The sequence below is a fragment of the Chelmon rostratus genome, chromosome 12, assembly GCF_017976325.1.
Source record: "Chelmon rostratus isolate fCheRos1 chromosome 12, fCheRos1.pri, whole genome shotgun sequence".
NCBI classification, from domain to species: Eukaryota; Metazoa; Chordata; class Actinopteri; order Chaetodontiformes; family Chaetodontidae; genus Chelmon; species Chelmon rostratus.
Window position 1 is genome coordinate 7,700,964 of NC_055669.1, and position 15,902 is coordinate 7,716,865.

Below are 15,902 nucleotides of genomic sequence, written 5' to 3' on the forward strand. Positions count from 1 at the left end.
TTTCCCTCACTGTGTTTACCCTCAAAGACAAGGGCAGGAGCTGGATCTGGAGGGAGCTAGGAGTAGAACCGCCGCTCCTCCTCCCACCTAACTGGGAGGAGACCACGGGGCAGACCCAGAATATGCTGGAGGATACACATCTCAGCCTGCGTTGGAGCACCTCTGGGTGCCCCAGGAATAGCTGCAGTAGATGTCTCAGGAGAAGGATGGGTGCTCCACCTAGCTCAGTTTGCTGCCACTGGATGGATGAATGAGGGCCTCCAGCTGCACACTTGTAACCAGGTGCTGAAGATAATCGTAATGTTAATGCCACAGCAGCGCTTTTCCTCCTGTTTATGCTGGTCCAGATCATGGCAAGCTGTTTTGATCCTGATGGTGTGCTCCCCCCTGTCATCTGGAGAGCCCCTCGATAGGACAGGCGGTCCTATTCAATAATCCAGCACATCCCCAGCTGCTTGAATGCCAGAGAAACACATCAATCAATCACAAATTTCCCACTCGGGCTAATTGGTATTTTGTTGTTACACACAGAAATGGAAATAGGTTAAAAGGCCAGATGGTGAAACTAAATGTGATGGTGTACGAGATGATTCAGCCGGCTTTTCCGAGCCTGCAAACTGTCTGAGTTTTGTCAACATGCACATATTTTCCGCTGAATATCGGGGAGTGTGCAGAACGAAGCAGATGCTACTTGTTAAGTGTATTGCTTCTTCAGATAGAATAGATTGCACAGTCGAGTTTTATTAACGGCAAATGAAATTCCACAAACCAATCAACCAACTCCCAACTCAGTTGAACAGAGCAGGACGGAGAATAGGACACACTGTAAAACTCATATCTGCAATTACTAGTCTCCACAGCATCCCTTTCTCATCTGAAAAGAAAACTATTTAACTTTGTCAAACAATTACTCTCCAGGGAACTTCTACAATGGCGAGGAGTGAAGAACAGACGCCGGGGACTGATGCAGCAGTTCTGCGTTTGTTTATCTGCGCTGTGCTTTATCATGGTTTGCATCACATTGTTGCAGTGGTATTTCACTGTGGTTGCCTGCGGCACATATACGGTCAGGCAAAATTATTGTCCGCCTGCAGCGATGTCATATCACTTTAATTTGAAATAGCTCTGTAAAAGTCGCATTACACTTGTCACACACACATAAACCAGGCAGGTGTGGACTTCAAGTGGGATTGCATCGTGTATTTATGGGTGTTATTTTGTGCATTTTCCTTAACTGATAACACCGCCCCCCCAAACGACACACAGTCTTTACGCTTTGGTGCCTATAGATCACTGACGCAGCCAAACTGCTCTTTGACTCCTGTTGGAAGGCTAAACGAACATGCACACTCTACATTACAATGCAAAAATCCACCGCAACACCAAAGTAAAAGTTGCAACCAACATGAGTTTCAGTTGTCTTGATGAACTCTGTCCGGGCGATCGGGTCAATCGGGCGCTTGACACACTTGCAGGGAAAAACTAGTGCTGACAGGTATCACCTGCTGTGTGTACAGCGTGCCGCCTCGGCCATGGGGCCCGGGAATCGATCAGCCTCTCTGTTTTAGCACACTACTCAAAACCCAGTCGCCGCTCTCTTCCTCTGTCCCTCTCTCTCTCTCTCAGTGCCCCATTAGTGCTGTGAACAGCCGTCAGGGATGCCCGGGGCTGCTGGGTAAAACACTGAACGGAGCTGACAGGAGGGAAGGTGGAGAGGGCAAGAGAAGAAATGCACCAGAGCGATGAGAGAGCGAGAGGAGGCAGGCGAGCCGGATGGAACCTGGATCGTCCCACGGTCGTGAAGGAACGTATCAGCTCAAACACCAACACACCGTGCTCCGCAGTACGTACTGTATCTATAGGCAAAGACAGAACAGCTGCACTTCTCGGGGAAATTTTCCACTTGAATGTACTTTCTCTGCAACTTTTTCTGCCAGGTCGCCCACACTTTTTTTTCTCCCTCAGACAACTCACTCACACTTCGTTAAACGGATATATGGGTTTGACAAGTCAAAGATTTTTTTGTCAACACGGGTCTGCTTCTTGTAAGACAAATCTGACTTTTCCTTTTTCCTCTCTGCTTCGTCTTCTTTCCTCTCCCTTTAAATTGCTCTTATTTGAAGTTTTTTTTTCATTGATTTTGAAAAACCTGGTGCATGGCAAGCTAACACATCAAATGAGATATTCCATCGCCAACATTGATAGAAATGAAATGAAGGAGAGATCCATGTAAGAGAGGATGCAGCACTAGTCATAATCCATAGAAAAGGAAGCCGACGAGGCAAAAACACTTGACGTCCTGCTGCTCATCAACGTCGTCACCATCATCGTAATCATTATAAAGAGCTTTTCTGCAACCTTTTCCTCCTAAAAAATGAATGAATTGTAAGAGTAAATGTGTTTTGTTGTAAACATAATGCCACAGGATTGTGTTTTGTAATCTACTGTCCATACAGAAAAGTTCATGATGAACATAGCTGAGAACTGCTAAAAACTTTTACGATAACATATTCACTTTGTGCACAGCCGACACACCCTGGAGCACACGTCTACATCAATGGAGGAAGAAGTGCTCAGCTGCTGTTAAAGGTGGGCTTTGGAGCTTTTGACCACTAGAATCATGGTGGGCAGGAGAGTGTTTGACCCGCCAAGACACGCCGACATGCTGCAGTAAGGCACAGAAGAAGACAAAAAATCGCCTTTGCAAATGTGTTATGAGAGAGCGCTTCATTCATTGTGTTTGTCAGAGCTCAAGGATGCACACATCGGGACATAAAAGGAATTTTTATCTGTTTACAAGAAACAAAACCCTCCAGCTTTACGTTGGTGCTTAAAGGATGTCACACTGCTTGGACTGAAATTTAAAAAAAAAATGTTGCCAGTGAACATAATATAGGCAGCAATTAATTTCCCTTGGTTGGACTGGAGTTACTCAAGATGATTTGTGTCTGAAATATCCGTCCCATCCCATCGTCCATCCCAACGGTGAAATGAAGCCTTGCTGATGTTGCATAAGATGCTATGCTATGTACTTTATACAGAGGTGTTACCTTCAGTATCATAAAAAAATGTAGAAAAACTGCGTGTGATACTTTACAACCTATAGCTTCCTCTTCACATGGGAGCTGGCTGTGTGTTTCTGCATGTGTGTGTTGCCTACATGTTCTGTAGGTGCAGCTGCAGGGAGGGATGGTTGATCCAGAGGGCGGACTGTGAACTGATTAGGCCTGGAAGTATCCTGCTCCCAGCTCCTCAGGGGATACCTCTCCTTTCCTCTCTCCTCAAGGGTTTGATGTTGGTGATCCATACGCAGTCAGCTGGACAGCCTCGGATGAGATGTGCAGCCACATCCATACATATTTAACTGAAAGTGAAATCTGTGACGTGGTCCAACATGCTCTGTTGGGATGTTAAAGGCCTTCTAGTGTATCTCATCACTTGGAACAAGAGCAACCGATAAAGGGGAGGAGCAGATGCCAGATAAGGATAGCTGAGATGACGCAGTCAATAGAAACACGGACGGACTCGGGTAGTAATGACTTGTTGAATAAAAAGGGTTTTGACAGGCTGCAGATTAATCAGGCGGTTTTGAGGGCTTCCCGAGAGGAATGATTGGATTAAAGGGAACAGGTGTCGTGGTCTCATGAGTCGAACATGTGGAGCTTGACGAAAGCTCTGAATTTTTACATTGCTGACATTTCAGTATGTGCTCATGTAATGTGCCGTTCAGTCTGGAAGAAAAACAATTACTCGGATATAGATTAAATTGTCTTTCTTTCTAGGAAAGAAAGAAAGAAACTGGCACAAAGAAATTAATCTGTGCGTCTTTGTGTGACCGCTCGCAGAGTTAGTTGGTGAGGCGCTGCAGCTAGCCACAAACACGCGAACATGTTCCCTGCAGGCCAGCCGGCACAATAGCTTCCTGGTGTGGCTTCATTTTCTCTGTGCTGGACCATGTACTCCTCCTTTCAGAGGGGGAAAAACTCTCCAAATAGTAGATTCTGACCCGCAGTTCCAGCTAACAAGCTCACTTTCTAGTTTGCAAGCTTGCTGGTTAAACTTGGCTGCAAACGGGACAATATTCAAAAATTATGGGGGGGGTGTCTCAGTCGGCCCACCTGGTACAGGTGTGCCATGTATCACAGAGTACCCGCCGCTGTGGCCTGGGGTTTTATTAGTTATATTAAAACATATGCAAAGGTCATATTTAACAAGCTGATAATACCAGAATGTGGGGACAACACATGGTTTATTGTGTAGTGTGTGTTACCAGTTTGGACCACCTGCAGCTTTGTGGGGATGTCGGATTTCTTCATTTCAAACTCGTCAGGTGTGTTTTCCAGGAGAAAACTTGCTTTAAATGCAGAACATTGACTTCTTATAAACGCCTTGCCTTCCTAATGTCTTTCTAAAATATGTCAAAGAACAAAAAGTTGATTCAATATTTTAATAGATTTTTTTTCAACATTGAATCAGCTAAAATGTGGATGTTGGTCGAGGAGGGTTGAATCAATATCGGTTCAGTGTCAGTTATGGTTGGAAATCCAAAGTTTATTCAACATCAATTATAACCAAAGAGGGTAATTTCTGACCAGTTGTGGAGTGAATGCTGGATGTTGATGTTGGCTTTATGAAAGATGTGGGATATTTTAAGTTTAAACAAAGATTCTGGTTTAAGCTACGAATTAGCAGAAAAGGGTATAAAAGATGTCGCAGGTCCCAGGAGCTGATGATTACCTGTGAAACAGGATAGAAGACAAACGGGACAGGAGGCCTTGTTGCTGTTATTTTGAATTCCACAATAAACGTCTCTTACAAATATGAATAAAAACATAAATGCAAATTATTCAAATGTGCTGTTTACATAATATAATGTATCTGGACTGTTTTCCAAGTTAATCACATTTTCTTCTCATACAACATATAACAAAATTACTAAGTTACAAATATTTGTATTCTAGCTATCGAGATCTGAAAATAACTTCTGTTCACAACCTTATCATCACGAGGAGCCTGTGAGATTCACCAAATACAACATTTAAAAAGAGTTTATGAAATGAAAAATAAAAAATAAAAACTACAATTATTTTTCTACAATATGTGACCATGCCAGCCAATGAGATTAGCCTTGTTAGCATCAATGTGATCACCTAGTGACGTAACCAACTTTATAGCGAGCAGTAAATGAACGGAATGAAAAAATACAAGTTGTACACAATTTGTGGCAAAACATCTGTGTGGGATCGATGAAGAAATCGTGTAAGATGAGAGACGGGAGCTAAACTGCATCGCTGGCTGGACGGCATATGAAGGGTTGGAAAATGGGGAAGCGGTCTAATTAGTCTGATTGGGAATGAAAAGTTTAACCCATCCCATAATGTCCAAAGGATGTGAAACATTTTAAGGTTTGAATGGACTTTCCATATGAAGGTATGAGTGAGCAGATGGACTCAGGGCTGTGCTCGACTCGAGTTTTGTAAAAGCATCGGATTAGCATTAGCATTGTATCCACGGGAGTCTTCATCGATTTTTCAGATTTCAGATGATATACCAGGATGCAGCGACATCATTACATGAATGTTGTAGTCACACAGTCGATGAAGTTTGGCTGATGAAATGACTTTTTCTTAGCAACAATATTTCTCCAAATAAATGCAAAATTGTTGCGAGTGCCCAGGACTGACCCCACTTTGAGACCACTCTGCATTTCCACACTTCCATGTGGGTTCTGAGATCTAGGACTTTATTTGGACAGGTTTTTTTTTCTTGATAGCATAGTTTTCGCACAATTGCAGTTTACATTTAATGCATTTTTGAGATCCTTCCAGATTTTTCAGTGTGTGTGTGTTGTGCTGGGTTAGACTAGAGGGAGTGTGGCCTGGCACCAGAGCAGAGAGGAGCTGTAAACGCTTCTTAAAAGTTTGTCTTAAGCTTGCCATTTTCTCCCACAGCTTTCTCTCTACATACATCATTTTAGCATCAAGACGTAAGAAAACATGCTCCCGTCACAGACGTGTAGTTCTGGAATCAATCGTTACGCTTTCGGCACCGTGAGCCTCCAGGTGACAGGCGTGCCAGCAAGCCTCCCGTGTTAACTGACGACAGGAAGTCTTAAATTTCAGACTCGCTGTGGTTTTCACAGTTTGTGGCACTCAGCCAGGGTGCTGTGTATGTCTGCCCCAGGAGCGTTTATAGGATTTAAGGACATGCGTGTGCGGGTGTGGGTGGGTGTGGTGCTGTTTAAAGATGACAGAGGAGAGGAGTAATGAGAGGTGAGACAGGAAAAGGAGGGATTTGATGAAAGAGGCAGAGCGAACAAGGGATGATCGGCAGCAGTTACTTTCTACTTTCTCTGCACACACACACACACACACACACACACACACACAAACACGGCGTCCAAACAAATGAGTTTGCTCATCTGCCTCTGCTGGCAGACAGCACTAAAATGCAGCCAGCAAACCCTGGAATACAAATCACATTTAAATGTTTGAACATCAGTGATTCAGTTTGATTCATGCCCTGTGTGTCCGGGTATCGTTCTTTTGTTTTCAGATTGTATTCATAGAGCGGTGGAGGTGTCAGAAATGCACGAAATACACAAAATGCGTGAGTAGACGGTCAGGAGAGAGGGAGTTCATACAAAACATCGCAGATTCATTGTCTCATTATTCAGGAAACTGACAGTCGTAAATATTTGAAAGTCCTGTTGCAGTTTTTTCACCGTAAGTGCAGTCGCTCATTGTCTGCGTTCCCTGCTGAGCAATTAGAAGTAGAATAATAATTATGATAATCAACAACATTATTGCTACCAGCAACTTTGAATATGTGAGAAATGACTGGTCCTTTGGCCAGACTCCAGTCATTTTATTAAAGCTACTGTTTATAAAGCCAAATGTACCATCAGCCTCTCCTCCTTGAGTCAGCGAGCTCCTTTGTTTGCTCTATCTTCCGTTACAACTAAAAAGCTTAAAGCTACTCTATGAAGGCCAGGGGCAGAGAAGACTGTGTGCCATCAAATAGCATGTAAACAACGTAGACTCAGAAACGTTACAGATATTGGATTTGCAAGCATTTTATGACGAAGGAAAAAAGCGTTCATTGTTTTTAAGCCTTGAGGATACACACAGTACACCGTTCCTTTGCCTCCAAATTTACCTTAACCTTAACTTTAGGTTTTGCCGTTTTGTTTACAGTCACTAAAGCCTTCTCTGCTTTGTAGTTTTACATTTGAATACTTTAATTAGTGAGCTTTAAATGTGACAGAGAGCAGCTTTAAAGGTCCAGTGTGCAGGATTCAGGGGGATCTATTGGCAGAAATGGTATTTAATATTCATAACTGTGTTTTCGTTGTGTATAATCACCTGAAAATGTGAATCATTGTGTTTTCATTACCTTAGAATGAGCTCTTTATATCTACAGAGGGAGCAGGTCCTCTCTCACAGTGTCCATGTTGCATTGCCATGTTTCTACAGTAGCCCAGAACAGACAAACCCAACGCTGGCTCTAGAGAAGACCTCTTTACCTGAGTTTTGCTGCCACCATGGGTTCTCCTACACGCTGACAGGAGGCAATAAATTCAGTTGATTGCAGTCTATAACCTCACCACTAGATGCCACTAAATCCTACACACTGGTCCTTTAAGAGCAAGAAGTACAACAGATTTGGAAAGCAATTAGTGGAGAAGTTTAACCCAGTATTACAGTAATTATGGCACTGGGCCAGGGGCTGGCTATTGGGGAATAAACCTGACTGGGATCTACCTGTGTGTCTTCTCAGCAGGTGAACACCGAGAGAGCAGAAGCCATGCAGTATCTCAACTTTAAGTGCAGCGACCCAGAGGGAGACGGCCCGAGGCGGCGATGAGAGAGGCTCACACACGGCAGCTTCAGGTTCGTCAGCTACTGTCTTCCTCAAACCTCTAAATTATTGGGAGTTTGTGTTTGTACTGCAGTCTCAACTTACTGTAGCTCCTCATATGTGTCGCTCAGCAGCTCGCTTCAGGGTTTAAAATCGCGGAGGTTTAAAGTCATTACTTGGAGCTTATTTAGAGAGTTAAGGCTTACTTTTTCTTTTTACCCTGTAGGTAACTTCTTATATCACGTCCCTGTCACATGCCCAGAACTGCCTCTGTGTGGCTGTGTCTCTAAAGTCTTTCTCATCCTTTTTATATTCAAAGAGGTCATCAAAGTTTAATGCAGAGGAGACAGTCTGTTCTCCATCAACCCCGTCTCCTACATCTTATGGTGTGATACAGCTCATTTGCAGTCACAATTACGATGTGCTGATAAACGTAATGGCTGCGTGGATTATGTTCAGAGTCAACATTTGTTTGGGTGAACTGAAACACCACATTTTGCATACCGGGGTGGAGTCGCAGGGTGGTCGGAGTGGAAGGCGCAGCACTGTGACAGCGGAATCCTGTATAACATATTTGCTGTTGCTAATTAGTTGCATATAACCAGAATATGTCAGAGACAGGGCTCTCTGCACACACATACACCACATGTTTATAACAGTACTGGAACATTTGGAAGTAGTTCAAAATCTCTGAGGTTTTAATACAGAAACAAATTGTATAATTTGCACTGCTGAAGTGCGCTCCTGTTTAATTTGCATTCACCGACATTGAATTCTGCAGCAGAAATGTGTGTCTGCGTTTCCTTCATCCTGCAGCTGTCGTGCGATAATAACGTCACACCCTTTCTTCACCTATAACCTAACGCTGTTGCACATTTCACACGAGCACCTGCTCTGCAGAATATATATCTGCGTATGCACGTGTATCGGCACTTCCAGAAATCCAATTACATCCATGAGTGGAGGTCAGCGGAGGGAACATGCACATAATGTACCAATATAACAGTCAGACAGTCATTCATAAGCCCAATAACAGCCCGGCTCTCTAAACATTTCACAGCTGACGTTCACTCGTTCGTGTCTCGTTATGTCAGCTGATAGGACACGCTCCGCAGAATATCTATGATTGCATCATGTCATGTTTTTAGGGCTTATATTCATTTCAGTAGAAGTTAATGGTACGGGTTATGACGGGCGAGGCTGGGGCGGCACATGTTGAAACAAGGTAATGTTGAAACAAGGTAATGAATAGTTAAGAAGGTGGAGTTTAGAGATGGAGTGCAAGTCCATTTGCTCGTTAAGGTCAGATAATTCAATAATAGCAAGCACACAGGCACACTGGACCAAAGGCTGCCTTCACAACGAGCACAGCGACTGCTCCTCACAGTCAGTTGAGGCGTCACTTGGCCGGGTTGCTGTTTGGAGCTGCTGACTGATCGGTGCCAAAGATCTGTCCATAGGTGTACTACACACCACTGCTGCCCAGCATCAAGCGGCAGACAGACAAAGTTAGCGACTAGCTGGTGGAGTGGAGCTATTTCCTCAAGAGTTGGCGGAGACCAAAGCAGACCTATAAAATCTGTGTACACTCAACCATAAACAATTCCAAATGAATGTTTTCATGTATCTTCTTAATGTTTGTTAACTGTAACTGTTAGCAATCTCAGTTTAAAGAGGGTGATAAATGTAAATGTTGCATTTCAGGTGGTTTTTGCTGCCCCCAAGTGGCCATTAAACCTACACGCAGCTTAAAAACACGCCATGATTCACGATCATCAAAGAGTCTTTCATACATGCAGTATGAAAAATATTGGCATTTAAAATTGTGATGTTAATTTCAGCCCCACTGCCCAGCCTTAACTGCATGGAGACAAATCATATGGAAATAATATTCATTTCAGCGATCAGTGATTATTTATATTGATGGAGGTAGTGAGGAAGAGGAGGAGAGATTGAGGAGATGCATGTACTGTAGCACAGCACCACATCGCTCTCAGTCCAGTTACCAATCCCTCCCTCTCTTTTGTGATTCTCCTTCTTCTCAGGCTTCTCAAAAGCCTCTCCCGTGCCCCCCCCTCTCCGCCGTCACCCCGCCATCACTCCGGCTTTCTCTGCTGCATCGCGCAGGGTTGTGCCTGTGCTCCGAGCTAAAGTTTCAGCTCGGAACAACAAAGGCGATGGCGAGGAAGGGAAAAGACGTGGGGGAAAATATACCTTCCTCAGAAAAATAAAAAAAAATAAAGTAAAAGTGAAAAAAAACTGCAAAGAGAGATATCGAAGTCATATTCTATAAAGCAAACGTAGACAGGTACACACATATATAAATATATATGCGGAGGATTTCTTTTCCAGCCGGCACAAGGTACGCTCTTATCTGCTCCTCTGTGCTTTCTTGGCAGCTCTCCTCCTGCTTTTGCTTTGTCTCTCTTCCCACTTTATTTACCCTCGTCTATTTGGCAAAGAGCAGAATAATTTCTCTGGGGATCCCTGTGAGCCCACTGCTCTAGTGCCCAAAACAACCGGAACAACAGGCATTAATAATTTGCCCAGGATCTGAGTAATGATACTGTACACACACAAACACACCGCTAAGATGAATGCCTACTGAGTCCCTCATTAGAAAGCAGAAGTTCCCCGGGTCCAGCAGTAAAGCCGGGGGATGAAAGATGGTGAATGATGGGGGAGGGGGAATAAGATCATCTGTGTTTGTGTGACTGTTGTCACTTTCCCGTCTTTGGCCAATTTCATTCAGTGATAAAGTTTTATGTTTTATTGACGCAGAGACATTTTTCATGATTAGGATTCCAACTGTATCATCAATAAACAAATGAGTGTGTGATATGCTCATTTAGGTCCTAACACATCTGAAACAATTTATGAACTATGGACCATGAAGTGCTCTGCCGCTGCTGCAGACGATATGAACATTATGAGGTCAATATATGTGTGTGCAGCGAGGATCAATACGGTCGACACATGCAAGGTCTGGGCTTTATTTTCTCAACGGGATCAAGGTCTCACGTCGTCGGGACATCGATGATCACGAACACAAACACGGCCTAATTGATTCAGATCGCTCTGCCACATCGCACACAATGAAGGCCATGAGGGCTGGCGGAAGGAAAGCCGGATGTCCTCTTATTTACTCACTGTTACACAATCCACTGAACGCAGCACAGCTGGTTATATGAACACATTTCACAGGGATTTTCACCACAGTTCAATGTGTTCTGTTGTTATTTTTGTTTCAACTCTGAATCATTTCATCTAAAAATGGTGAAAAGTACCAATCTCAAGTTCCCTGGGACCAAGGTGACGTCTTTAAATTGCATGTTGTGAACAGCAGCTGAAATCCCAAAAACATCCAATTTGCAAAGATGAAGATCAACAAATAAAGACAGCAAATCGTTATTGGAGACGCTGTTTGTCATTTTTAGCCTCACTAGTGGAGAGGCTCTAGGGATAGAGCGTTGTTATAGCTCGACAAATATCGAATGAATTGCCATGAAATTATGTGCGGACATTCCCCGGGAGATGAATCCTAATGACTCTGCTTGTTTTTTGACTTTTTGTTTCGCACCACCGATAGGTTGATGTTTATTATTTCAGACTAAAACATTTGAAGAACTGTCGGATGGATTGGTGTGAAATTTGTTACAGACTTTAATGTCCCCACAGGAGTAAGTAACCACCCTGGAGATCACTTAACTTTTCGTCTTGCATAATCATCCAGTCAAAGTTTTCTTCGTCCAACACATTATGATTCAATTCCTACAAAACTAATAACACTCCCATCTGCCTCAATGTTAGCATGCTAACATGCTAAACTACAATGGTAGCCTCCATAAATGTTAATCCACTACATCAGACAAGAATAGTGTGTAGTCTGAATTCAGCATTTTACTGTAGCCTCTACACATCAGCAGGTAAACATCGCCAAGGACCACAAAGCTTAAGGACAAGCTACACTAGCGTGGCGACAGACTCTTAGTTGCTTGATAAATGAGTCGAATCAATTAAGAAATTTCTCATCATCTCTTTAATCATTACACATTTGATGGCAATTTAAACACAAAACCTGGTGAGCGTCATGTAAACAGACGCCCTTTGCACCTTAATTAAAATGTATCTTAGATGCAGACTGTATCTACTGTATATATGATTTAACCTGATTACATTTCCACCTGGTATCAATGTGTGTCTCCGGCGTCCACAGTGAGATCGCTATGTCCACCTTCTTCTCGTTGGTGTGGGCCCAAATAAACTAACCAAAAAAATATGGCAGCCATCCCTGAAGCTGTGCTTTTGTACAGACTCATTTTTGAATGTAGCGGGGAAGAAACCTTCTGCAACGACTGGAACGCTGAAGACAGAAGCAGAGAAAAATGCTGCCATCGCCATCAAATTTTAGTTTTCTGAGTCTGTGACCGCTGTTGTCCAGAAGAGACACGCACTTTGCTCGGCCAGAGTTGGAGAGGAGGATCACAACCATTCGGTACCTAGAGACGAGTTTTATGTCCGCCCACGCAGCTGTTGTGTGTGGATTGAAAATGCAATTGCATTTACCGGAGGTGGTTTGGCCAATCGATCACAATCCGCCCTCAGCGCATCTTGGGTCCATTTACAGCCCGACTTTCATGAGGTCGAGCGTTATCTGATTGCAATCCGATCGCTCAAAACACATTTTAATGCAAAGTGTAAGGGGGGGGTCACAAATCAGATTTCTGCTCTAGACGCTTCCTGTGATTCTTGTGACTGAAACATTTCAGTGTCCATTAAAATACTTGTACATGTTAATGAATGTAGTATTTGTCTCATCTTAATCACCTTACGCATCTGACCATGGTGTGGAACATGACTTCATTTAGAAAAACAAAGCGTGACGATGTCCTTTAAGCAGCACTCGATATTTCAAAGACAACACAACCAAAAAAAGATGAATAAACAGAAGAGGTAAAAAATAATTAATTCTTTAATAAAAAATACATTTATAAATTCGGCAGCATGAACTTCTCTTGAACATTTCCATCAACCCAGGAGGAGAGAAACAATGAAAACCAACTGTACAGGAGGCATTTAAAATAAAACACATTGTGGGAAGCAAATACATACAAATGAGGAAGAAATGGCAAGAAGGGTTGAAGGAAAACCAGCAAAAAAAAACAACATGAATGACTTAAAACAGCAGACAGTTTCTGAAGAAACAGGTCTGGCAAACAAAGACTAAACAGAACTGAACAGAGTTTTCTAACATCAGAGTCTCAACACCACAACAGGAGAATGTTGATCAAAACACCACAAGGTTCACTTCAGTCCTTCAATACGACTACAGCAGCTTGGTATAAGACAAACGACACATGAACAGACCGTGGACGCACCGCTCACATCAAGCCGTTCCTATGCACCGCTCAACCACCGGCGTCGCCACGGCACACCAGAGGGAGAAGCGGCAAAACTGACTCTGGATCAGTGATTAAGAACAACTCCATCCTACTCTGGGGAGGAAAACCGTAGTAACCAAAATATTTCATACTTTTCATCCTGTGCGTTCAGTGACCGGGATACATCGCGACAGAGAAGAAAGCTCTTTTTACACAGCTGGATGGCACTGATGGATGGACAGACTGGGAGGTTACAGGTTCTACAGCAGCCTTATTGCACACGGGAGAAAGCTTTTAATGGAGGCTGTCATCCAAAATCAGTCCTGTGTATGCTTTATAAATATATTCCAAACAGGATTACAAAAAAAAAGGAACAAAAAACCCTTAATGTGCCCAGACAGATAGCAGGCTTGCTGTGGTTCCATACGAGGCCATTTGAAGTTTCTGCCTAAACAGATTGTGCTCAGAGGGGTCGCACGCTGGGCTGTTTGTGGACATACGGAGGGTCTGGAGGGTCTGGAGGGTCTGGAGCAAAGCCAGCGTCTACATGTGGATATACACATTTGTACTGTAATTTAAATAGATGATTGCCAGCTGGCAGAGAGGCTTTTGTATAAAGAGAAGCACCACAGGGATCATATGTGTTGACCATAAACTGCCTGTAAAGTATTGTGTTCTGACATCTGTTTGGATGCATGAAAGTGAATTTACAAAGTCAAAGCATGTGGGAGGCCTTTTATTTCCTTCCTTTTAGTCAGTTCCTCACATCCTCTATAAAACGGGAGAACAAAAGCCAGACATGCCCAAAAGCTTGCTATGTTAACTGAGTTTTGAACCATTCCCTGCTGAGGGGCTCTACAGTGACAATACCCAGTCAGAAGATGTACCGTCCCATCCAGCAGTGAGTGAGCTCACCCAGAGCCGACAAGTCCTCCCAGTTTTAAGTTATGGCCCCTAAAGCTGCTGACCAAAATATCACTATTGTGGTTTTAAGTGATGATTATGGGACGAGATTTGTGCCTAGGGGCAAATTTCAGAACGCTGCTGTTATTAGCTGCCAGTGCAGTCTGGACGCGGGCAGAAAACACCGAGCTGGCAGGAGTTTTCAGCTGATGCACAGGAGTTCTGTGTGGACAAAGTGCTTAGAGGGAAGGAATACAAAAGGACGACTGTATATCTGGGCTGTAGGAAGTTTCCACTGACGTCGTGGCCCTTTTGTCCTGGAGCCACGTGTGCGAAGTCACAGATGAGCAATTAAGTCAAGGAGTGACGCATTGAAGTCATTTAACAAATGGCCCGGCCCAGGAAGAGACACAACAGTCTCCTCTCGTCTCTGAGCCTTGTGTTCAAAATATATTAAAAGAATATATCAATATTTTTTTCACAAATACATAAATGTCTCTTTATAAATGGTAGATTCTGTATTTCCTTTGAACATAAATTAGTTTTGTAGTCTGTAAAAGAGGTGAATCTTGGACAAACTCTTCTTTTTCTATTCATTCTGTGGATTCAAGTCAACACTGGACCTCTTTGACCTTTAACTCGTAGCACAGAGACCGCAGCACTGCGTCAATGCTGACTAACGTCCTTCGCCAAACTGTAAAATGTATTAAACAAATTATTGAAGATGAGCATTTTCTGCCATTGCAGAGACGTCTTTTGCAGCAGTATTCTTTTCTGCACATTTTTCCTCCACTCCAAAGGCGTTCAGCAGCATGATCATATCCCCAACCCACTTCACAACTGTAAACAGGCCAATTTATTTCCTGTACAACATGGCCTGGACAGCCAATTAAATATTAGCTTTGTATTTTGTTGTGGTACAATGTGACGGTCTTCAAAACAATTACTTTTAAGTGGCGCGACAGTCGCCAATACAGGAGGTTGACCTTTAACGAACTATCTACACATACACTGTACGGTCCTCAGGCTCCATTCTGACTCACTAAACGAGAGACCAGGTTTCAGTCAAACTGAACTACTTGGCAAACTCTGACAAAACGTAATAACCTTGTGGCAAAGCATGAACCTTTTTGGAAGTGCTACTGTGTCTATTGTGCTATTTATCTTCTTTTAGCCTCTTCAGATTCCTTTTTCTTTAAAGGGTTAGGGTGAAAGAAGAGATTATGAAGAAGTGTGTGTGCATTTGGTTGACAGTGTATTTGTGGCAGTGAGGGATCTGACTGAGCACTGTAGCAGACAGGATCTGTGACACTGTGGGAACCCTTAGGGTGACACACTGACCCAATGAAACAAGTACAGTGTCATTTTTGTCTGTGATCATCTTTAAAAAGATGGTGGATGGTGGTCTGCAATTTCTTAACGAGTGCAACAAACACATCTTTCATCTTTTTGCCCCCGGACTAAATTCCTTCGTCCGTGTTGAGCGTGAATGGAGCCAAACTTCATGTTTGGTATCTTTCTGTGCTCGGTCAGGGAGAATGTGCTTGATTCTTCCACAGTCAGGTACACTGTTCTGATTGGAGGTGTGTCTGAAGCAAAAACAGGAAGGGTCAGGAGCAGATTCGCCTCCTCTGATGATGTTTTACTGAGGATGAAGTTCCAATCAGAGCTCAGCAGCTTGAGATTTTCCGTCACCGTCTGCAAATAGACAGAGGCTTTAGATTAGATTGAAAAAATCATGGGATGAAATGCTAAATC

At 43.3% G+C, this 15,902-nt stretch overlaps 1 protein-coding gene across 5 annotated transcripts in view; it reads right to left on the minus strand.

Moving 5' to 3' along the window:
• Positions 1-12,863: 12,863 nt before the first annotated feature.
• Positions 12,864-15,902, minus strand: part of tnk2b (tyrosine kinase, non-receptor, 2b) — a 55,361-nt gene continuing 52,322 nt past the window's right edge. For all 5 annotated transcript variants that reach the window (XM_041948749.1, XM_041948747.1, XM_041948745.1 and 2 more), the window contains one exon: positions 12,864-15,842. In XM_041948749.1, coding sequence (XP_041804683.1) covers positions 15,836-15,842 — 7 coding nt within the window. In that variant the 3' untranslated portion in view covers positions 12,864-15,835. The remainder of the gene's footprint in view (positions 15,843-15,902) is intronic.